The sequence below is a fragment of the Hippocampus guttulatus genome, chromosome 5, assembly GCF_054856545.1.
Source record: "Hippocampus guttulatus isolate MCC_2025c chromosome 5, RoL_Hgut_1.0, whole genome shotgun sequence".
NCBI lineage: Eukaryota > Metazoa > Chordata > Actinopteri > Syngnathiformes > Syngnathidae > Hippocampus > Hippocampus guttulatus.
In genome coordinates this window covers 22,318,774-22,343,625 of record NC_141265.1, presented here as the reverse complement: position 1 = coordinate 22,343,625, position 24,852 = coordinate 22,318,774, and the positions used below count along the sequence as shown (strand labels likewise).

Sequence of the window (24,852 nt, the reverse complement as noted above, 5' to 3'; positions counted from 1 at the left end):
CGTTGAAGGAGATGCCGACCCACACCATCGCCCTGCGTTCAAGAAAAGCTGTTTTTGCTCACCATTATACAGCACTTTGAAAGCAACACCGCAGCTAAATATATATATATATATATATATATAATACACACACACTTGTTAGGTTGATTGTTTTTAGTTATACATTTGTTGATTATGCCTGCAATGAAGAACGCTTATGCTTTTAATAAAGATGCAAAACAACGAATTTAAAACCAAGAAAACATAAAAACAAGGGCAATCTCATACCATCTTGAAATCAAAGAATAAAATGGGTTTTTGGGTCATTTTTAAAACTGCACAGCAAGAGGACTTATCTAATGTGCAAAGGGAGGTCATTCCATAGTCTGACACCAGCAAAAGAAAAAGCGCTGTCACACCCCCTGAGTTTCCATTTAGACCTCAGTACAGTACCTCCAGAAGCAGCTGGTCAGTTACTTGGCGCATAGAAGGTTGAGAAAGACTATTTACAATTTTTTTTAACTTAAAATGAACTATAAGCCAGTGGAAATAGCCCAGAATCTGATTTATGTGCCACCCCCCCTCAAGTTAAGAGGTGACCAAGATAATTTTGAGCCAACTGGAGATGTTCCAGGTCAGACTGGAGGACTCCAAAGCAAAGTGCCTGTACAATGCCCATTTACTACAGTTCATATCCCATGAACGTTTTCACATTTTGTGACCTTACAATCACAATCGGGTGGCCCGATGGTCCAGTGGACAGCGCGTCGACCTCACACTGCAGAAGTCGTGGGTTCGATCCGGCATTCCTGTGTGGAGTTTGCATGTTCTCACCGGGCCTGCGTGGGTTTTCTCCGGGTACTCCAGTTTCCTCCCACATTCCAAAAACAGGCATGGCAGGCTGATTGAACACTCCAAATTGTCCCTAGGTGTGAGTGTGAGCGCGGATGATTGTTCGTTTCCGTGTGCACTGCGATTGGCTGGCAACCGGTTCAGGGTGTCCCTTGCCTACTGCCCGAAGAGAGCTGGGTTAGGCTCCAGCACCCCCCGCGACCCTTGTGAGGATAAAGCGGATCGGAAAAGGGATGGACGGATGGACAATCACAATTTTTAATGGACTGTATTTTCTTGAGACTTTTCATGATAGGCCATCACAATACAACATGTATATTATAATATACATATATTATATATTACAATACACATATTAATAATATATATATATATATATAACATATAATACACATATTATAATATTCAAACTTTTAGGTGAATACAAGTCTAAGAAATTTTGTGGACATTTATATCGCTGTATCCTCACAAGGGTCGTGGGGCGTGCTGGAGTCTATCCCAGCTGTCTTCGGGCAGCAGGCGGGGGACACCCTGAACCGGTTGCCAGCCAATCGCTGAGCACACAGAGGCGAACAACCATCCACGCTCAGACTCACACATCGAGACAATTTTGAGTGCTCAATCAGCCTGCCATGCATGTTTTTGGAATGTGGGAAGAAATCGGAGTACCACGCAGGCACAGGGAGAACATGCAAACTGCACACAGGAAGGCCGGAACTGGAATCGAATCCGGTACCTCTGCACTGTGAGGTCGACGTGCTAACCACTGGACCACCCTCAACAAATACAGTACAGTGCTTAAAATTTGCGTTCCAGTCCCACGCTCCCTCGCATCCTTACGGGCTTTATTGTGAAAGAGTAAAGGGAAGTCTAATGTGTTTCAGTTGCGAGTTTGGATGGCTAGGCGAGACCACGCAAGTATCGCTGCAAAGGAATGAAGCCACAATATTGGACGTCTGATTAAATAAAGATGTCTGAATTGCATTTTCTCTTCTATGAGAACCGTGAGTATTCTACCCTCCGTTTCCATTAAGGAGTCGTCTTCCAATGGAGCTACTCATGTACGTTCGCAGAGGAGAAAGCTAAGCTAGTGCGGACTTGGGTCGCTAACATTTGTTATTTGAGACCGAGACTGGGGGTAACGTTACCTTTCCGAAGAGGTTGGTTAAATTGGTCGTGGTTTGAGTACATGATCATTGCATTTTCTAATCTTTAGCACCTTAAAATTGCAAATGTATTCCAACGAGCCAACAGCACGTAAAGCTAATGCTAGGTCGTTACGTTGAAAAGGAGATGTGCAGCTAGCTGGAATTTCAGAATCGAATTATTGAAAAAAAATACAGTGGAGAAATGTGACCTTGTTCATGTAGTCGTACCGTTTATGCGTGCGCGCACACATAATACACTTATACTTCACCGATGATGTCATAACGTCATGATGCACCACTGGAGTCTTCAATGAATGAAGTGTCACATGAGGTTTTTACTGTATGTCGTAAAGGGGAGTCTCTAATTTCTGCATGTATTCGGTCTGAACGATTATGAAAACTAATCTAATTGAGATGATTATTTTTTTCCTAAAAATTGGGATGTAATGTTAAATGCGATCGCTGCGTTTTATTTTCACGGTCTCTTTCAATTAATTTTAACCAACAGGCGATTAATTCATTTTCATTACAATAAACAATATCAATTCTGTTCTAGATGACATGAAGCTAAGATAAAGGCAAATGAAGCATGAATCAATATGAACGACAGTGCATTGCTCAACAACATCATTGTACCACACAAGTGCGAGTAAACATATTATGGTAGGCCTATGTATCCTATACTGTAATCAGTCAGCAATCAAACAAACTAAAGAACAGATTATAACAATAATGCAAGCAAATCTATGGCTTTACCACTTTAACCTATCCAACTTTTCATGAAACATGGAATTGTTCGTGGACTGCACTAAACACTGAATTTATGAACAATGATAAATAATGACAGTGTACATAGCCTATTTAAAAAATTATCTCACTCACTCACTCATCCCATGGCCTCAGAGGCCGTAGGGGTGCCATGGTGGACGTCTGGGCAGTCAGGGATCTCCAGCACTCTCGGTCCTTAGCTGTTCGTAGCAGGGTCTGGAAGCTGCAGTTAGTCCATTCCTTGATGTTGTCCATCCAGCACTTTCTCTGTCTGCCTCTTCTCCACTTCCCTTCCACTGCCCCCTGTAGGATGGTTTTGGATGGGGAGGTATGCCTTGTAACGTGGCCATACCAGGCCATTTTGCGACGTTTTACCGTTGACAATACAGACTCCTGTTCTCCAGCAAGGGTGGTGACTAGCTGTCTGACATAGTCATTTGTCCGGTGTTCTCTGTAAGATATATGGAGCATCCTTCTGTAGCTCTTGTTCTCAAAGGACGGAATCCTGCGTTCCGTGTCTGTCTGCTGTGAGTGTCCAACTCTCACAGCCGTATAGTAAGGTGGAGGGAGTACCAGGGACTTCTACAGCCTGACCTTCACCGTGAAGCTGATGGTATTGCTCCTCCAAATTCTGGCCAGTCTTGTCATGGCTGATGTTGCTATGCCTATTCTTGCTTTAATCTTCTTTGTGGAGCTGCCATCCTCACTCACAAAGGACCCAAGGTATTTGAAGTCCTTAACCACTTCCAGGGTTTGCCCGTTCAATGTGATGTTTGTTGGTGTTGTTTTATTGTGGCTATTGACCAGTATCTTGCTTTTCTCTGCAGTAATCTCCATGCCGTAAGCCCTCGCTACCTCTTCCAGTCTGGTGGTAAGATCCTGGAGTTCAGCTTCGCTTTTTCCCATAAGGTCTATGTCATCAGCGAAACGGAGGTTGCAGATGGGTCTTCCTCCGATGGATATGGAGGTGTGGAACTCTTCAAGGGCCTCGTCCATGATGTTTTCCAGAAAGACATTGAATAGGACAGGGGACAGAAGACATCCTTGGCGGACACCGATCGATGTTTTGAAAAGTTCTCCCATAGTGTTGTTCATGAGAACTGTACTACTTGAGTTTGTGTAGAGTGATTGGATGGCCTGGATGAGATTATTGTTAAAGTTGTAGTTTCGGAGCACCTGCCACAGCCCCTCATGCCACACACAGTCAAAGGCTTTTTTAAAGTCGATGAAGTTGTGGTAAAGGTCATGTTGATGCTTGAGGTGTTTCTCGATGAGTAATCTGATGTTAAAGATCTGCTCTGTGGTACTCCTTTTTGGTCAGAATCCTGCTTGTTCTTCTGAAATGATTTCCTCTGCCTTGCTCTTTAGTCTATTCAGGATGATCTGTAGTAGCACCTTACTTGCGTGGCAGATCAGGCTGATGGTCCTGTAGTTCTGACACTGCCTTGAGTTCCCTTTCTTAGGGATGGGAATAACGAGAGATTGTGTCCAATTTTGGGGCCATTGCTTGGTTACCCAGATATTTTGACAGATGTGTGTGAGTACTTTTATTGTCTCATGCCCTCCATGTTTCCAAAGCTCTGCAGGAATGTTGTCAATGCCAGGTGATTTGCCAATTTTCAGGCTCCTTACTGCCTCCTCCACTTCAGCCTGGAGTATTGGCGCGTCGGCATCTTCGCTGGTAGTCTTTGTGGCGTCGGTAATTATGTTAAGGTTGGGTTTTATTGTGAAATTGTAGAGTTCCTGGCAGTACTCTGTCCATCTTCTGGTTACTGCTGTCTTTTCGGTTAGCAGAGCACCGTCCCCATCTTCTATTATTGTTGCTGTATGTTGCCGTGTCTTTGTCAGTGTCTTCAATGTGGCGTATGCTGCTTTACTGTTGCCCTGTCGTATCCCTACGTCTATGTTTTCACACTGCTCTGTGATCCACTTCTCCTTCGCTTCCCTCATCCTCTTCCTGATATTTTTGTTCACCAGAGTGTGCTGTTCTGCTGCCTCTGGGTCATCCTTCTTGGTCCTTTTTAATGTCCTTCTGTGGTCACACAAATCAAGGATGTCATCTGTGACCCACGGATTCTTTTACTTTCTAAACTTCCCTAGTACTTCTGTCGCTGTTTCTACGAGTGTGCTCTCCATAGTGTCTGTCAATGAGTCTATGTCTTGTAGTAGGTTAAGTCTTGCAAATTTTCCTCCTATGCTTGCCTCAAATATTCCTGCAACTGTGGGTCTTTCAGTTTGTCTAAGTTGAACCTGATGCGTGGTGTACTGTGTTGCTTTTGTGTTTTAAGTTTGAGTCTGAGCATCAACAGGACCATATCGTGGTCACTTCCCACGTCCGCACCAGGAAACGTTCTGGTTTGGGCTTTGTTGATGCTTGACTTGAATCTTTGTGGGGTCAATATGTAGTCTATTTGATTGTGTGTCACACCATTTGGTGAATGCCATGTCGTTCTGCGGGAGATTTTATGTGGAAACAGTGTGTTGTCTGCGGTGAGCTTATGGCTCCTTGCGAATTCCAGAAGTCTTAGGCCTCTGTCATTCGTTTCTCCTAGCCCAAAACGTCCTGCTGTCCCTTCCCAGTGCTCATATGTGACTGTGCCTATTTTGGCATTCCAGTCTCCCTGGACAATGAGAAATTCCTTCTTGGGTGTTGCCTTGATGGTCTTTTCTAACTCCTCATAAAAAGTTTCTACTGCATCATCATCATAGTCCATCGTTGGGGCATACACTTGTATGATGGTAATATTCATGGGCCGCGCAGCGATCTGGATGCTGATGAGCCTGCTGGATATAGGCGTGCAGCTGATGACTGAGTTAATTTTGCTCTTGTTGACAATAAAGCCAACTCCATGTTGGTGTCTAGATTCCTCTCCACTATACCATATCTTGTGGCCTTTCTGTGGTGGTCTCACCACAGCTGGTCCACCTAACCTCAGCCATTCCCAAGACGTCCCACTTGTATCTGTCTAGTTCATGGGTCAGCTCTTTCACTTTCCCACAGGCGTGCAGTGTGCGGACATTCCATGTACCAATGATGGTATCACTCCTTGGGAGGCTGTGATGACTTGATGGTGTTCTTGTCCCAGTCGTAAACTTGTCGTCCCCACCCTGGGGCAAATCAGTGGGTAGCGCGGTCGTTGTTTTTCCGGGCCTCGACCGATCCGGCATGTGTGATCCTGACTGTTTATTCCTCATGACATTTCAGTAGGCAATTAAACTTGGTGGTGCCTATCTCCTCTCCAAGCTCTTCACCAGGGGGCCAGGGACCCCCCGGTTACCCTTGTCTAGTTTAGCCTGCCGGTCGAAGCAGTTTACCGTGGTGTGGCCGCAGAAACTCTGCTACTTGGAGCCATAGACAAGAGCTGGGTGTTGGTGAGGACCAGTTAGGGATCAACCAGCTATAAAGCATCAGCAATGCAGCTGCGACCGTATCTCCCTCAAGGGTACTACCTCTTCCATACACCCCATACACCACTAAAAAATTATAAAACTTGGCAATTTCCAATCAGTAATATCACACCTGCGACAATGTAGGGAAAGTACAATTGTAGGTGCTTATATGATGCAACATTTTCCAATTTCCAAAGCAATGATGAGGAAAAATATTTTTGACTTAATTTCAGGAATGAAATCGGATGATGCAACATATGGCCACATACAGACATATTTCACCTCAAAATCTATGACAACTTAGAGGTGCGCTTTTATTTTCAATCATTTAACTGGCGATTTGTAACGTCACTGTTCAGTAGCGCCTGTGTGCAAACATCCGGGACATGTCAGTCGAAGTCAACACTTTTATTGTATTTTACATGTGCCGCACACATCAGACTACTGTGGCTGCTCACACATGACACGTCATCTATTAGCACAGACTCTCATAGTTGTCAGCCACACACCTGCAAACAGTTCCTCACTCCCAGCATGGGAAATGCTTTTATTTATTTGTTGTTGTTTTTTTTTTTTAACATGTGCGGCAAAAGACATCGAACATTTTGACTCCTCTGCCTGCTCCCCTCCTTCTCTCCCTCCTCCACTGGGGGTCCTCTGCGCTGCGCATGTTAAAGACCATTTACGAAATCGCAGCTTTTTTTTTTACAATTGGAAAATTTTGTTTTATCAAACACAATTAATCTTTCAGTCAAGTCAAGTCAACAGTATTTATAGAGCACTTTCAAACAGCCATCGCTGCATACAAAGTGCTGTACATGGAGCAATTTAACATGCACAATAAACAGTAAGACAAATCGGTAGTAAAGGCGGTAGAAAGCACCAAACAGTAAAACCAAGAACAAATCTAAGTCATGCTGAGTCGAATGCCAAAGAATACAAGTGAGTTTTGAGGAGGGTTTTGAAGATGGGCAGCGAGGAGGCTTGCCGAATGTTCAGTGGGAGGTCATTCCAGAGAGAGGGACCAGCAACAGAAAAGGCTCGATCCCCTCTGAGCCTCAGTTTAGTTCTTGGTACTTCTAATAATGTCTGGTCCACAGACCTGAGGCGCCGGGCAGGTGTGTAGGGGCGGATGAGCTCAGAGAGGTAAGGTGGCGCGAGATTATTCAGAGATTTGAAAACAAATAAGAGGATCTTGAAAATAACTCTAAAATGAATGGGGAGCCAGTGAAGGGATGCCAGAGTAGGAGTTATGTGCTCCCTCTTACGAGTACCAGTCAAGAGGCGAGCAGCGGCATTCTGGACCAGCTGAAGGCGCATCAGGTTATCCCAAAAAAATGCATTTATTAAAAATCGAAACATATATACTGTATTCTTCAATGCTTTTGCCTCTGCTATACCCTGCACTTTTTCAGTAATTTGGTTCCGGTTTTCCACAAGAACATCCCTGATAAAACATTTCACTGTACTCCAATATCTTAATTTTTTTATTTTTCTACACAAAATAAGATGGAAAAAAAGAAATAAACAAATCTAAGAACGTAATTTCCGCTGCTACCAGATCGGCTCAGGGTCCCGCGCCTGCATATGACGTCGAGCACGGCACAGTTAGTGATTGGTTGAAGGTCAGAAACCATGGAAGCAAAGTGTTTGTGGTGGCCATTTGGTATTAAATTAATTAAATAAAAAATGATAAAGTTTGACAAGTTCAGCTCGTGGCTAGCATGGAGCTAGCGCGAATATGGACACATACACATGCAACTGTGTTTATGTAATAGTGCTAACTCCTTGTTAGCATCCTAGCATTCATTTTCCCCGTTCTTGTGTGTGTGTAACATCAGGTCTGGTGCTCCAGAGCACCCGTCTCCGTGACAGTCACACTGGCGTGTTGTTTCTCTGTTTAAATGTGTGTTCAGCAACACGAGTGAAGGCTGCTGTGGCGGGTTGTTTACATCCATGTTTTACACGTATATTCAAGCGAGTCCAGGGCACCGCGGGCACGCTCATGTTGCCGTTATAGTCCGGGTGCTCTGAAGCTGTCTGCCTTCGAATGAGACAGACCCAACTACTGTATTTAGAACGGAGGTTGTGCTAACACATACAGCATCCATATCAAACCCGCGCAGGCCGCACTTACATTAAACTTTCACATCAAGGCGGGGGCCTCATACCAGCGTCCTGCGAGCCGCATTTTGGCCCTTGGGCCGTGGGTTTGAGACAGGGTTCTGTGTACTCTGGTTTCCTCCCACATTCCAAAAACAATTATGACATATCTTCAAAAACATCTACACATTTTAAAATAGCAGTTTTGTTGATATCGGCGGCATTTCATCAGCCATTTATACATCCAAGCATTCCTTTTCTTTACCCCTAATCCTAAAGGACCCTCTGGATCTCTGTACCACAACACATCCGCAACTGTACTGACCTCCAATCCTTCAAATCATTTAAACTCACCTGTTACGCAATGCTTGTAACACCTTTTAATCTCTTTTACCCATTTCTGCTTTGTTTTTCTTCCAAATGTGTTTGTTTTAAATCATGTATGCTTGGCTTTAAAGTGTACATTTTTAACCCGTGTTTTAAACTCTTGTAAAGTGTCTTTGAGTACGATGAAACGCGCTTTCAAAATTAAATGTATTATTATTAATAATAATATTATTATTATTATAAAGGGTCACAGCTGAGCTGGAGCCTTGGCTCACCCTGGACTGGTTGAAGGTCAATGGCAGGCTGCACACAGACAATAGAATTTAGTTTCATAGGTCTGAGCAATTAAAAGTCAATAAATATTATTTTCTGAAATGTGAGAGGAAGCCCACACAGGAAGGCCCACCGATTATGAATATTAACTTTCAATTTGTTTTTTGAAAAATGTATTATAAAAATCTTTACCCCAGAAGGAAAAGGCATTGATGTTGATGTTGTTGTTTTTTTTCTTATCTCTCCCACAGATGACACTGTAAACACCATGATGACCTCTTCTGTTTCCAAATGGCCAGAAAACACAACTGCTAAAATATAGTATAGCGCTTCACACCAGTTCAGAGTGTAGACAATTAGCATCAAGACTCAACATTGCAAATTTCCTTCAGTTTGCATGATAAATTTATTGTGGAAAGGCCCACTTTCCACCCCCATTGATATCATAGGTCAAATCTAATAAGTTTCTTACCAATTAAAAACATGTTTTCTGCATTGAAAAAGCTGGTGGGATCTGAGCCGGGCCAGCTCAGGGACAAGAACATTCCCGCTGGCCTGCAGTCCATGAACCAAAGTTTGCAAAGACGCTTCGCTAAAGGGGTCCAGTACAATAGTAAGTTTTCAAACATTTTCCATTTGGAAATCGTACCACCAACATGGCTGAGCAATCTTAATTTGAAAATGTACTACTTTGTAAACTGTTTACAAAGAGGAAGCTCTTCCTTTTATGGCTAGATTGATTTACCTTTTTTGCCCTGGCCATCTTCAAGGCCTGCTCCATTCATCTGAAAATTCATCTATGAATGGACGAACAATGGCGCTTATTCGCCCTCTGGAGAAGTGATGTCACCGGTGGCCATCTTACGTTGCCACTTGCTAAGGCTGCCTAACTTGAATATGTTGTTTTCTTTGGGACATTTTTATGTAATTTCCTTCTCTACGGCAGAAAGGTGATGTTGTCTGACATATGGTAGTACCAATAAGAGTGGGAAAAGTGCTACAAGCACATTTCATTTGTAAAGGCCATATCTGGAGTGTGTGAGTGTACGCACATGGCGAATGTTGTTTTTTCATCAAAGTTTGTTCACGGTCGCAAACTGTCGCGAAGACATTTGCCAAGAGTTTTAATGGTCGCAAACAGGTTTTCTCATCGCACTGAAATTTTGAACATTTTTATGCCCCCCCCCTAAGTGAAAATCGTCATCCGTGGAGATAGGAACACTGGAAAGAGCACTTTATGGTATCGACTGCAGGGCAAAAAGTTTGTGGAAGAATACATTCCTACCCAGGAGATCCAAGCTACAAGTATCCATTGGAATTACAAAAGTAGGTGTTTGGTTTTTTTTTTTCTTCCAACACCTTTAAACAGAAAAGCCCGGTTAATTTTTATCAGCATGTCTGTGGTTATTCTTTGCTCATGTATACACATTTACATGTGATGTTGCCTTTTTATTCATTCCAGTGGCTCCATATCAAGGTAAACTCGTTAGATTTAGCCTGATTCTGGCACCCGTTCAGTTAGCTTTTCAGTATTTAGCAAAGCGCCTGTTCTTCTCGTAGTGTTCTAAATAATAGAGCAGTAACTCAATCTGTGTGAGAGTATCATCATAATATGCGTGTTAGTAAACATTTCCACTGCAACACTACACTTTGCTAATGAAACTCCTTTGTGTTCCTGTATTTGTGTTTCTCAGCTACTGATGATGTGGTCAAGGTGGAGGTATGGGACGTGGTTGACAAAGGTGAGTGGCGGCGCTAAAGTGTGTCACGCTCTCAAGCTTTTTTGCTAAGTCTGACCTCATCGCCATAGATCAAAGTGCTGAATCTCATGACTCCATGTGTGGTGGTTGTCTTGTTTCCTGTCCTCAACTCATCATTTCTTTTCTGAACCCCTTGCGCTCCTCTCAGGCCAAAAATATCCTCTTCCTGAAGGTGTAGGTGAGCACCACTGTAGTGTGTACAAATGCAATGCTGTTGTGTGCAGTTAGTATGCTCCACCATCCTCCACTCTTATCTGAGAAGAAAATTCTCACGGTTTGCTGTTTGGCTACGCCTTTAAATTTGGCTGTTTTTTATTTTGCTGTGTGTAGATAGCAGCACATATCATCTCCACATCTAGACAGCTGACTGATAGCGATGTTTGTTGACTCTACTTGAAGCATAACCTATTCAAATGCATCTGTAAGCTGCATTTCCATAAGAAAAATGTGTTGCTCTGCTCATGAACCAACATAAAGCAACATACTGACTCTAAGACGATATTTTATGTAAAAACCTCATGCTTCTGATATCTTGATCTTTCAGGCAAAGGCAAAAAGCGTGGAGACAATTTGAAACTTGAGAATGAGCCACAAGAGGTAAGATCAGTCACATGACTGTCATGTGTGGAGAACAAATAACTTACTTGTTAGGATGGGGGGGTGACCAATCAGTTACCAATAACAAAGGGAAGCATTTATTCTTGTGTATTATTATCATTCCCAATATTTGTGTGTTGCAGTCAGACGAGGTAGCCCTTGATGCAGAGTTTCTAGACGTGTACAAGAACTGCAATGGCGTCATCATGATGTTTGACATCACCAAGCAGTGGTGAGAATCCTCTGTGTGTCACATTGTTTGCGCACGAAGCGCTTCATGCTACCATATGTGCGGAGGTGGAGGCATTAAGTTTCAGCGCGATTAAGTTTTAACCCAGGGCTGTAAGTTTTCTCTGGGAGGAATCAATCATTGAAATAACAAATGATAAACTCATTACGCTGTATTATGTTGCAATCAAATAAATGTGACAATTTTGACAACATTCTAGCATCAATTTATCTGTGCATTTGTGCAAACATATCTCCAGTCATTTAGGCCTGAATAGCAGGCAATACAGACAGATGATTTTATAATGACCTCATATTGAATATTGAGATAGCAGGAGCAGCAGTAGTTGTAGTAGTAGTAGTACTCGTAATATTTTAGAGTGGTTAATTGCTTGCTGTTAGCATTGGCCATGTTTGGGTTGTTTTAAGTATTGCTGTTGGCTGTCGCACTCCCCTGGGGTGCAAGATGAGTTGTATACAGTCACCTGTTTTCAAGAGGTCTGCTTCCTTTTGAAGTTGCCAGCCAACTGCATTTGGTTAAAACAGGCCCTGTATAGAGAAGTTGAACAGCACTGACGTGCTATCCCCCCCCCCCCCCCCCCCCCCATCAAATACATGTGGACGAAACACCCTTAGTCTAATTAACTCCACCTTTGATGTAGAAGTTCCTACTGGATTTGTTTGGTTGACGAGCCCATAAATATAATTATACTGAGGTCTTCCCGATATATTTTCAGGACGTTTAACTACATCTTAAGGGAACTTCCCAAAGTTCCCACTCATGTACCGGTGTGTGTGCTGGGAAACCACAGAGACATGGGTGAGCATCGGGTCATCCTCCCTGATGACATCAGGGAGCTAATCGCTGGACTGAACAGGTAACCATCTCACACCAAATGCCACATTTTCCTAATACAAGACAATAGCATCAATGAAAAAGGGAAATTATAAGTGTGTGGAGGAACAACAAAATCCAGAGCAGAGCGATTTAGACAAAATAGTATGTGGCAGCATCATGTTTTGGGACTTTTCTTCATTCCTTCCTTCCTTGCCTCACACCCACCTACCTACCTACCTACTTACAGCTGGAGGCGGGAACTGTGGCCTTGGTCAAGGTGGAGCAAATTTAACAGTTCCAAATGCTAGTCAAAATCAGCACAAAACTATCAGGCTTTTGCTAGAAAGTAAAAAAAAAAAACAACAGAAAAAGCCAACTAGAATACTCGAAAATTCCAAACAAAATGGGGGGTTAATAATTTGTGTAGATGAGTTTGAATGCCACATCCCCAGTTATGATGGTGTGCACACTTGTGTATACACCTAATTTCAGTCGTTTATTTCGACTTCCCCTCGAAAAATAATTTTTCATTTCAATTGAATTTAGCAGATTATAGACCACATTAATGGTGAGAAAAGATTAGAAATTGTTCATCTTGGTCTAATGCACTTTTTTTTAAATATAAAAAAAACAAAACAAATATGATACGAGGCCGAATAAAAACTCAAATGTCATGAAATGTGTTGTCCGTTTGAAGAATTTGCAACCTCCAAATGCAGCATTAAAGCGTTGTGTTTTCCAGGCCAATGGGCTCATCTTACATCCACTATGCTGAATCCTCGATGAAGAACGGCTTTGGTCTAAAGTATCTGCACAGGTTTTTTAACATCCCCTTCCTACAACTCCAGGTAATCTGCTTTCCTCGTTTGCTACGAGTAGTATTTTGCACTTGCATATCCTAATCTTTGCGATTTTGTGTGTGCAGAGAGAGACCCTTCTGAGGCAATTGGAGACAAACCAGTTGGACATGGATGCCACCCTAGAAGAGCTTTGTGTGCAGCAGGAGACAGAAGATCAAAATTATGAAATGTACAATCTCGCGTCCTCGCTCATCTTATGCTATTTGTCTTGATAGCGTCACCGTTGTAACTTCTTTGACATTTTGCTAGCTTCCTGGAGAACTTGGAGTCCCGCAATAAGGGCTATGGCTCACCTGGTCCAGCCAACGGTCAGAGTCCCTCCTCAGGCTCCCAGTCCCCCATTGTTCCTCCTAGTGGGGCCTCCACAGGAAGCTCCAGCCCAAGCACACCTCAACCTCCAATCCCTTCGCAGCCACTCCCACAGTCGCCCACTGTGTCGCCTCCCTCGGCTCCAGATCTGGCTGCTGCCGCTGCCAGAGCAGCCTCGCCTTCAGCTGAATTAAAGTCTTCAGCTCAATCACCAGAGCACCTTCAGTCCTCCGTCACACCGGTATCGGCCCCCCAGAAACGCAGCTTCATGTCTCGATGGTTTGGCTCATCGCCCGTCCCTGAGGCTTCTGTTAGCGCATCAGGTACGACTACGCTACACGACAACACATTTTGTTTTTGCATATTGCAAAATGGGTAGAATCTTTCCAGACGCTCCTTGCTTTAGTCAAAGTTTGATCTTTCGTGATTAATTCTTGGATGACAAGCTGAAGTGGCATATATGAACACCGGAATTGCAATGCTGTGGGCCTGCTGCTAAAAGGCTGTCACTTTCAGATCTGATTAAGCTAAGTTGAAATTTGGAAAACTAGTACGTTTTCGAATGCTATTTTAATTGACTGTTGTTGAGTGTACATCTTGGATATACAAAGTCTACACCCATGTTCAAATGAAAAAAAAAGGGTTCAAGATCATTTGCAAATGTTTTTTTACCGTTAATGTGAGTCATACAATGTGCAACTCAATGGGGGGAGTCAAAATAAAAATTGAGATGCGTTTGGAAAAGTGCACACACCCTCTTATAAGTGGGAATTGGGGTGTGTTCAGAATGAACCTATCACATTCAAACTCATGTTAAATAGGAGTCAGCACACACGCCTGTCACCATTTCAAGTCCCTCTGATTAACCCCAAGTCACGTTCAGCTATTCTAGTATTAGTACACTTCTGCAGCTCTTTTCGTGTTGCTCTCTGCCTCTTTGCAGCCTCCCTGACTAGACATCTTATTCTTTTAATAATTTTGGAGGGGTGGTCCTGTTCTTGGTGATGACTCCACTTGTCGCTGACTGTCTTCACTGTCTTCCGTGCTATAGTTAATGCCTTGGAAGTTCATTTCTTCCATTGTCCTGACTGATACCTTTGAACAATGAGGTCCAAGTCATGCCGTGGAAGCATCCTGTGGCTTCTGCTGTAAGATGTGCCGACAAAAATGTCACAACATCTGAACTTAATTGTTTCATTAATCAGAACCACTTGAAATGGTGGTAGGGGTGTACTGACTCCCTTTTTAACGTGTGGTTAATTGTGAACACAACCACACCCCCTGTGAAGAGGGTGTGCACACAAACCACATGATCTCAGTTGTTATTTTTTTACTTCCCATCTGGAAAATATTTTTATGTTCAATTGAGTTGTACAGTTTTGGTCACATGAATGGTGGAAAAAGTTGTGAAACTGTTTATCTTGGTCTCATTGTTTTCTATCATAAAAACCTGCCATTTGTACAAGGGTGTGTAGAGTTTATATACCGGTACATAAGTAGAGAGCGGTCACAAGGCTCCAGCCTGAGCCGTTGAGAAATTCAAAGACCGTGAAATACGCACAGGAATTGAGGGTATTAGAATGTCATGTGATGTCACTGCTTCATTGCCACATTTGGTATTGGAAGATTGCAACAGAGTTGAACTGCAATTGAAGACTTTAACTTGATCAACAACAGAAAAGATTGTACAGTAACTGTTATCTTACCCGTGAGCTACTGCAATGTTTTCCTCAGAGGACCTACCTGCACCAGTGTGTCCTACTCTCGTACAAAGCGTGGATGACTTTGTGCCAGATGATAGACTGGACAAGAGTTTCCTCGAGGACAGTTTGCCATCAAAAACAAAGGTGCCTCAGCCAGCTCCAGCAGCGGACAGTGACAGGTGAGCACTTAAAATGTTGGTTTTGGGGGAGTATCGGTTGTGATGGAATGTATGGAGAATCATTTTCATTTACCGGTATTTAGATGTTATTGTGACTGTTTTCTATTTTTTAAAGTGTTTCTATCATTACAAAAATAAATATTTGAAAAAATGCAACATTTCATTTTTATTTGGCAACTTCATTTAGTACATTTTCACAATATAGGGTTTATTTGTATTCATTTTCTTGAACAAAGAAAGGTCACATTGAGTTCCACTAACTCTCCTAATAGGGAGCCCTGGCCAAGACAGGCAACAGATAAGAGCACAACAGACCTGAGGCAAAACAAAGCTACACACAACTAAACATTATGATTGACACACTCCACACAGTAGCGCAGTAGACATCCAGGTGTGAAACAGAAAACAGAAACATGAAACAAAAAAAGAGCCATCAGGTTATAAACAGTTGTACTGTTCCGTCATGATTGCTTTGAAAGAAATTTTCAAAGTACTGAGTGATTCCAGATTTAATATGTCAATTTTTCTGATGCCCTCGTTCTGTGAACGCTGTTATGGTAAGCTTTGAATTGTAAAGAAGAATTTTACCCGTAAGTGCTTTAACAATAATAAAAACAACACAATTAAAAAAAAAAAATCAGTGCATGGGTTTTCCATCAAATGTAGAGGGAGGACCATTGCACAGTTGTGTACAGAGGGCAGTGGTAGGTTCGAGCTGGTGCAACTGTCATAAAATGTAGGGTTGACCGGTAGATGCCATCTGTTTCTTTTTTTTTTAAACAGATGAATAAACATAGATATAAATTAGGTGACCACATCGTCCAACACTGGTTTAAAAAAGTGAACCACGCGAACCTTTCCCTTTCTGAAAAAGTAAAGCACTTCTTCATTCCAAAGGGGGGAAAAAACAACTTCAGTCTAAGCCAGTGGTTCTTAACCTTGTTTGATTTATATACTTTGTCCATTACACCGTATTAGAGACACCTGAGTATGATGTAGAGCACAGGTGTCAAAGTCAAGGCCCAGGGGCCAGATCTGGACCGCTACATCATTTTATTTGGCCCGCGAAAGCAAATCAAGCATGTCTAGTTCCATGATGCTTGCTAAAGTCTGAACCAAAATTTCATATTGTCCTATGTAATCCACAATAACCGTTATTATTTTTGACTTCTGATTTTAAAACTAGTTATTCATCAATTTGTTGTGTGTATGTAATATCTGGAGGAGATTACACATTTATATGGTTTCCCAAAATTCATAACGGCCCGCTAACGACAATGAGGCCCGCGACAAAAATGAGATTTACACCCCTGATGTAGATAGAGCATGTTGAAAAAAATACATCGACAACTACATTACATGACATAGACATACACAATATGCAGTATATGTTATTAGTTTGTTTTCTATCTTAGTGAGTGTGACGACAGAGGAAACCCCATGGTGTCTGGTTTCCAGGATGAGCTTGATCCTGATGATACAGGGCCCAACCTTCCACAGCCTAAAATGCTGCCTCCCAGTCAAGATATCATTCTGACAAGTGATGAGGAGGACCAAACACTAGTAGCCCCTTCTGAGAAAAAGGACCAGGACCTGGACAGTGAACCTGAGCTGAAAACGTAAGACTTGTCACATAACCAAATGTGTTGGGTGGAATAATGCATGTTATTAGAAGTTGTCTTGTGTTTTGACTCAAAGTAAATTAGCTAGCTATAAACACAATAATTGCACTCAGCGAATGATGGGAATCTACTTGGTTCGCAATTAAAATTTTAATCTACAAATCAAGTCTAATATCATCGCTGTCCTGAGAAAACACGTCCATTTTTGTAAAAAAATAAAAATAAAAATTACATTAACTGGATGTCCGAAACGCACATCTGTGTGTCTGTATATTTATATATCTATATGTGTGTATGTGAGTGTGTATTTTTTCAATTATTTAACATTTATTAAAATGAATGAGAAGGCTGTGTGTTCTGTCTCTGGGAACAAACACCCTCTCGGAGAGGCATTAGGGCGTCAGAGTGAATGTTAGAATGCACTATTTGGAACCAGGATTTTGAATGCCTGTCCAAGCTCTAATTTTAATATATATAAGTCACACCTGAAAATAAGTCGCAGGACCAGCCAAACGATGAGGAAAAAAAAGTGACTTCTCATCCAAAAAATACAGTATTTGTACTGGTACTTGGTGTGGACAAAAAGTGATATTGCTACATCCCTTGTTGCTCTCTTGTGATATGTTTGTGTGATATGTATTACCAACTGTTACCATTCTACCTAACTTAGCAGGCTTTAGCACGAAAGTGTGTGTCCATTGAGGCACAATATATTTGAAAGTTCCTTTTCCCCAAATCTCTCGGTTTCAGCTGCATATCCAAACCAAAGGTGGCATCAAAGGCGTCAGAGCTCCGAGACCAGCCCACAGCTCCCATCTTCCTCACTTTAATTCCAACAGAAGAACAGCCCACCCAGCAGCAAGGAAAAAAGAAAGGGGTCTCGCATATTGCTGGAGACTCTGATACAGACCCTGAAGGCCCGGTGGCCCACCAGATGCTATCTTTTGTGATGGATGACCCTGACTTTGAGTCTGAAACATCAGACGCACCAAAAATAGCAAAGGTAAGGTAAAACGGACTTGACAGTGTAGCATGCATCTGGTTGTATAAAACTTATCTAGAAACATCCAAAGAGCTTATTATTCGTGGGCAGGATGAGGAGGAGGAAACTGTTGATTTACAGCTGTAAAACGTGAGGATGACTTGGCTTCAACAGTTTAAAAATAAACCCGAGCTTCGTCAGTGAATGCTACACTTGTCAACTGTGACATTTTACGGTCAATTATTTAACTTCTTTTTCACACATAAATAAATAAATAAACTCTCGGTCATAACCATCATCCTATTTTGTTATCCTCAGAGTACATTCCTTGCAAGGGATGAACTTCTATCTGACCTCTCAGATGATGACTTGCAGTCAGCCAAGGCGCCAAAACCGGTGAATCCCACTGTGATCTCCTTTAAACAACAGGACGTGACCGACCTTTTTGGCCTTGGCATCCAAGAAGAACCTTCAGCAACCAAAGAGAGCAGTGAGGAGCAAGAAGGCAAGATGTTGGAAATGTTCCGATATGTCATTACCATTGCTAGCGTAGCACCGTTGCTTAGGAACCAGTAAAATGTTGACTTGTTAGTTAAATGTCAATGTTCCGCGACAGTGATGGTTTTTGCAAATGACCACCTTTCTGTCAAACTGTACAGTCGAGCTCAGCTCTTCACTTAAGGCAGTGTTTCTCAAATACACCAGGGGGGACCTCGGGGAACATGCTTTTTTATTTTTTTACTGTCCTAAAATAACTTGCAGTTGCACCTCCACTACGTTAGGGAGCAGTAGCGCTCTCATTGGCAGAGTTTGCGCAGGGAGCATTCTCAGGGAGGAAATATGACGAGGCGTATGTAGAGCTTGGCTTCAATGTGCCTTCGGTGGCAGACGAGTTAAGATCGATGTGTTTACTTTGGCTAAACGTTTTGGTCGCGGACAGCATGAAGCCAAATAAATTAAGGTGTCACTTAAAGACATTACACCCCAATCACGCTGATAAGCTGCTTGAGTTTATTTTCAGCGAAAACGTGCCGAATATTGCCTACAATCATGCCGCTTTCTGACTGCTACTTCAGTAGACTAAAATCCCCGCTACACATTGAGCAGAAGCCGAGAGTTGCTGTGTCCTGCTTAAAACCTCGCTTTGAAAAGCTGTGCATTGCAAAATGTGCTCATTGTAGCCATTAATCCAGACATCATCTTTGATTTAAAAAAAGCACAAATTCTTTTAAATATTTTTGTTTTGCTGGTTAAAGTTTTTTTTTAATATTGTGCTCCTGAGATAATGTTGGTGATTAGTTTCAATGCATTATTAGTCATTGAGTTTTGTCATTTTATTTTTCAGTATCGTATGGTTTGACTTTGAGTTTTATTCTCTTATACGTTAATAAGGACACAGTGTTATGCAAAGGTGTACTTACAACAATTTTACAGACAAATGATATTTATAGCCGTGTGGGGGGGGGCGAGATGTTTTCCTCTTCCTTGGGGGGGGGGGGGCATGACAGAAAATAATTGAGAACCACTGACTTACGGTGTAGAAAGGTAAACCCCGATCGATCTTGCGTCCCCATGACAGGATATTATGCGCTACAGAAACAGACATCAAAAGTGTCACATCATAGCAGTACGTCACAGTGTATGATACAGTAAAGAAAAGGCAACAATGCAAGAGCTCCAGCTAGCCCAGGGGTGCCCACACGTTTTCAGCATGCGAGCTACTTATAAAATGACCAAGTCCATTTTATTATACATTGTATGTATAACTGCAGGAACCCAACTTGCATATTACAACGAGTGTACATTTTTTGTCCTTACTTTACTCTGATAACTTACACTGAATGAAATCAGCCAGGGATGAAGCCAGGACAGAGCTTAGCACCCTTCCCAATGAATATCAGTCATGTTGGAAAGGTACTTAGACTTATTGGTTTTTATCAAGGAGCTGAAAATGCTGCTCCACATTTCCGTCCGTCGGTCAGCCAAGTCGTCTCAGTCCCCACCACCACCACACCACCCGGCAACCGCGACACGCCATCCGAAGGCCCCCGGATGGCTTTTTAAAAAAAATATATTTTTTTTTGGTGGATGGAGAAAATCCTCCTCGCCCTCTGTATGGAATGGAAATATTTGGCTTACTTGATCCACTTATGTTTGTTTTACTTTATTGTTAAGTTTAGAGTTGACGGAACAAAATGGAAACTGCTTGTTAGCTAATTTTGCCAGATAACGCTCTTGGAAGCGTGCGACAGGTCTATGACTGGCTGCCCGACACATCAATCAAGTGACAAATTGTGCAACAGATTATATGCGGGAATCAACTTTGTTGTATAAACACATTCACCGCCATTGACAGGCAGCTGCAGTGTATTATATCAATAGCATAAAACTGTCAGGGCTGGCAATGATTGAGTTCATGCCATGAGAGCTACTGACACTCCCTGCGCGATTGACCGTTGACTCACGATCGACGTAGTGGTCACCCCTGCCCTGATCTAGCCTTGAATGTGGTCGTTTAATTCAATTCGGACCTTAGTTTGGACAATAGGAATGGTGGAGAAATACACTTTTCTCAAAGTGACAATTCGGTCAACAAATTAAATGAACTGCAGTGTGTTTAGCTTCACCCTTTACGGCGGAAGTGGTATCTAAATGGAAAGTTTTAAAAGAAAAAGTGATATGGTACGGACAGAGTGTTCCAGTACACTTCACATCTTTTGCGAACTTCAACACTTAGATGTGGAGTGGTGAGCGTAAGAGGATGATCCGTCAATGGATATTATCCTTGTACATCACACATCTAATGTTACTTTTTTTTCCATTTTCAGAGAGAGAAAGCAAACAGTCCTCCAAAGACAAGAAGAAAAAAAAGAAGAAAAGTAAAGAGGTGAAGTATTTACGGGGTTTACATCTTGATGCAAAAGGCTGCTCCTGTTTGACTTGAAGCCATTGATTCAATTTTGCCGTTCAATTCTCAGGAGGACGAAAAGAGTAAGAAGAAACATAAACACAAGAAAAAGGAAAAAGATGACGTTGACGACAAAGAGAAAAAGAAGAAGAAATCGAGGACCAAGAAGACAGAGGTGGATGAGCTGGAAGACTTTCTAGGACGAGGGTCAAGTTCCGCCAAAAGAGATGATGGAGATTATGAAGAAATATAAGATGTCCCCGTTTATGAGTAAACTGAACCTGGGAACAACCGTGGCAAGGAGTGAGATCGCGACCTGGTTCCCTGACTTGTATGTGCACAAAGATGTATCCCAAGCCATACAAAATGCAATACACGAGGCTACCAACAACCACCAGGTACAATTGGACACTCTGGATACGGCCCTGTTTGTTCCTTCTGGTCTGGTCGAGTTTTCCTTGACTGCACTTTTCTGCTGTCTTTCATTCCATTCGGTTAGAAACGGCAATGAGATGGGAAACTGACGATCAGTAGAGCTGTAATCTCTCTTTTTTTTTGGGTGCTCTGTGTGGACATTTGTGACTATTTGTTACTTTTCAAGAAATCCACTTCCAGTTAGTCACTGTAGTCAGGATTACCATTCTGTCAGAATCTTGGTGTAGTTGGAATAATGTTTGCCAGCATGCTGGAAGTAACAAACGGCTCTCCTATTCTCTCTGTCCTCGTACTGTTTTGCTTCGACATGTAAAGGTACAACCCCCCCCCCCCCCCCCGCCAGGTTTACACCTTTAAAGTTAAAAAGAACGTGTGCATTCCTTTAATCTTGTATGGTGATATAGTATATAAATGGCCTAAAACAAATCACCCCCAAGAAAAATGATTCAGTCATCAGTCTGTTTTGTATCTCATTGTAAGAGCTGTTTCGATTTTAAATTATATCCAGGTCAAGGGGTTTTGAGTAGCTTGGGTCAAAGGTCAAACAGACTAGCTCATGTTTTTGTCACGACTTTACGCGCTACGTCTGTCATGTCATTAATGATTTCCCAGAGTGAGACTACTCACACTTATGTAGACTATTGTTGGACCAACAAAATTAGCTGGCATAATTCTAAAATTGGCTCATTGTGGATGTAGCAAAACTGCAGTTGCCAGAAAATGTATGACACATCACATCTTGTGGAAGAATATCACTGTACTCATACAGTGAAACTCTTCTACAACGAAATCATGTTTGCAGCAAGACATTTTTCACAACAGAGGGGTTTTCCCTGTAGCAAATCGGATCTCAGATGAGGGTATTTTCGCCCATGTAGGTTTCGTTGTCAAGGAGTTTCACTGTACTTATTATCACCTCCCCACCCCCTAAAAGAAAAGCTGCTACATCTTTTCTCACAAGCATTGTCTACATCCAAACGTGTTTTCTTTTAATGCCTTAACAGAGGTCACAATGAACTGGTGTGCTGCTATCATGACTCATTTTAAGTGTTCTTACTATAATTCGAGATCTGACATCAAATTAGCACGTTTGCTGGGGAGGCTCACTGATGAAAACGGTTTTAAGGTTGCCAACTTTGTTCTTTAGGTTGTGTTCTTTTGTGCTGATCCGTTTCTGCATGTTGCAATATTTCAATTTTCAATGATCTGATGACTTATTGTCGGATTTGTTTTAGTACAGGATGGCCTGGTTGTGTTGATGACATATGATGGTAAAAACGCTCAAGCGCAATGCAGCTTTTCATATGTGTACAGTACAATGTTTTCCTCCTTTGAAACGGTTTTGTTTGTTTCTACTCATTATATGGCATCATACGCTGTCATTGCTTTGCTGTAATTTTCAGGTCAGAATGGCTGCCCATGATAGCAATTAAATTTATCCTAAGACTGTGTTGTCCAACATACCCGTGGAGCACTATAAGATTTCTTAAAGTATCCAGCTCATCTCTCACCGTCTCAAGTTTACACTCTGTGGGTTTACCAAGTACCGGTATGTTTAATTCCACAGCTGAAACTTTACAGCATTGATCCATTTTTTTTCTCTCTCTCTCCATATAATTGAGTATAAATGCTCAAATCGGTTTCAAGCAAAGCATGAAATCTGTATGTATAGTGAGGAAAGAATTTATAAATCATGAAAAATAAATGACAAGTGTCACTGATTTTCCATGAACTTGTTAAACTGCAAAGATGCAAGACAATTTGTCCTGACAACATCATGTTTTATAGAACTGACGTGCACTTTTAAATGTTATTTTATTTTTTCAGGGATCAGATTTCTTCCAAATTGTCACGCCAATAGCATCACTGCCTAACTCTCAAACATTGTAACATCTGCACTATGGACTATGGAGAGTAATTTTCTCCGAACATCTGACTTGAAGGGAGTTATGTTATTAGCATGACAAAATGCATATACAGTATAACATTTTTAAATGAATCCCATCATTTCTTCCCTGCCCTACGACATGTTCCATCTTTACACTGTGTGAGTTTGATTATGTTTGGTTTGTTCCAATAAATACAAACCTATTTCTTCAGAAGCTGCAATTATTTTTTTCCCATAAAAACTTTGTTTTAATGTAACTGGCCAAAGTTCACCTTTACTGTAACTTAGGGAGTCGCGGGTTAAAAAAAACATGTACAGTAAATATGGAAGTTGTGACTTGTAAGTGGTTGGCACGGAGAGACCAGTTTGCTTTCCAACGAAAGTGGGCCGGTAGCATAACATGAAAAAAATTAATATAATAACTTGATGGAGAAATTGTAGCCTACATGTCAAAAGCAAGAAGTCACAGATTTGCTGGAGCCTGTGTCAGGTGACTTCGAGCGAATGGCATCGAATTGGTCGCCACTGAATAGCAGGCGTCAAATTGATCTTGTAATAAAAAAGAATAATGTTAATACCGTCATAATGATCAACAAAGTGAGATTTTTTTAAGAACGATTTAAAGGCTATCGTTTAATGCTGAATATAGATCATCCCAAGCAAGGTTTTTGTCATTCCCAATGAAACGTGCAGATGAATGTAAACGTGAAATGATTTATCAAATTGTAATTGAGTCGTCTGTATTGGTATTGGTTTGTTTATTGAACATAAAACATATACAGTAATAATTTGACAGAAAATAAGGTAGATAAAATAGTAAAAAGAAAGAAATCAGTCTTCATTCAACACAGTTATGTTCAAGGGAGTAGGAAGAAGTAAAAGACTTATCTAGTCCTACCCCGTTATGTGTTTATATCTAATAAATCATTTTTATATCAATCAGAAAAGAAAAAAAGTAAGAAGAGAGAAGTCTCCATTAAGGCTCATACTTTACCCTTAACCGTGATATTTTTACAACTTTTGGTTTGTATCGGGATTATATACTTCCACACCCTGACACTCTTGTGTCAATTTTCTCTTGTATTCATAATGGATATTTCTATACCTTTCTCTATTTATCAACTTAGTTCTGATTTATCATTATATTTAATGTTTAGAATTGATCATTTTAACTCTGATTGATGTAGGTTGTTTGTACTATTTTTTTGAATTTGTTTTTGAACTCAGCAAGCGATTTACTCATTTTCAGGTCCGTTTCGAGATTATTCCACAGATTAACACCTTTGATAGATACACTTCTTTGCTTGATGTTTGTTCTTGTTTTGAGTTTTTTGAATAAATTGGTACCTCTTAAATCAGGGGTGCCCATTACGTCGATCCTGATCTACCGGTAGATCTAAGACAGGTCCCAAGTAGATCCGAGGAGTGTCGAGGAGAAAAAAAACAAACAACCATTTGTGTGTCTTTGTACATGTTAGTAATATATATTTTGTGTTAATGTACACTGCACCCTAATCATCTTATCAGTCTCATTTTCACCAATTTTTTTAAAAAAAATAAAGCAGGTAAATCTTGAATTTACGGTGGCGCGTGATGACGTCACCGGAAATTGTTAGCTCTCAGCAGTCTGCAATTGCAGCTTGTGATCAGAGCTGTTGCGCTCTATCTTTTATCGTCATTATTCTCATTCAGAGTTTGCTTCG

General features: G+C 41.5%; 1 protein-coding gene across 3 annotated transcripts; it reads left to right on the top strand.

The window, feature by feature from the left end:
* The first annotated feature begins 1,716 nt into the window (after window positions 1–1,716).
* Window positions 1,717–23,363, top strand: rabl6b (RAB, member RAS oncogene family-like 6b). Of its 3 annotated transcripts, none has more exons than XM_086111458.1 (17): window positions 1,717–1,835; window positions 9,092–9,453; window positions 10,032–10,166; window positions 10,535–10,582; window positions 10,749–10,778; window positions 11,145–11,197; window positions 11,341–11,429; window positions 12,163–12,303; window positions 13,006–13,111; window positions 13,189–13,292; window positions 13,373–13,755; window positions 15,167–15,314; window positions 16,730–16,933; window positions 17,687–17,939; window positions 18,237–18,423; window positions 20,747–20,805; window positions 20,897–23,363. In XM_086111458.1, exons 2-17 carry the CDS (start codon window positions 9,324–9,326, stop codon window positions 21,077–21,079), a joined length of 2,253 nt encoding a protein of 750 aa, XP_085967584.1. In that variant the 5' UTR covers window positions 1,717–1,835; window positions 9,092–9,323; the 3' UTR covers window positions 21,080–23,363. The 3 variants fall into 3 exon arrangements, with proteins under 3 accessions (XP_085967584.1, XP_085967586.1, XP_085967585.1); XM_086111459.1 differs by lacking the exon at window positions 1,717–1,835 and adding an exon at window positions 4,155–6,190; XM_086111460.1 differs by lacking the exon at window positions 10,749–10,778.
* Window positions 23,364–24,852: the final 1,489 nt, after the last annotated feature.

Coding starts and splice junctions, on each gene's coding strand:
- rabl6b (XM_086111458.1), top strand. CDS start 9,324: ATGTTTTCTGCATTGAAAAAGCTGGTGGGATCTGAGCCGGGCCAGCTC. Junction 13,112..13,188: donor TCCCCTTCCTACAACTCCAG/GTAATCTGCTTT, acceptor TTGTGTGTGCAG/AGAGAGACCCTTCTGAGGCA. Junction 13,756..15,166: donor GGCTTCTGTTAGCGCATCAG/GTACGACTACGC, acceptor TGTTTTCCTCAG/AGGACCTACCTGCACCAGTG.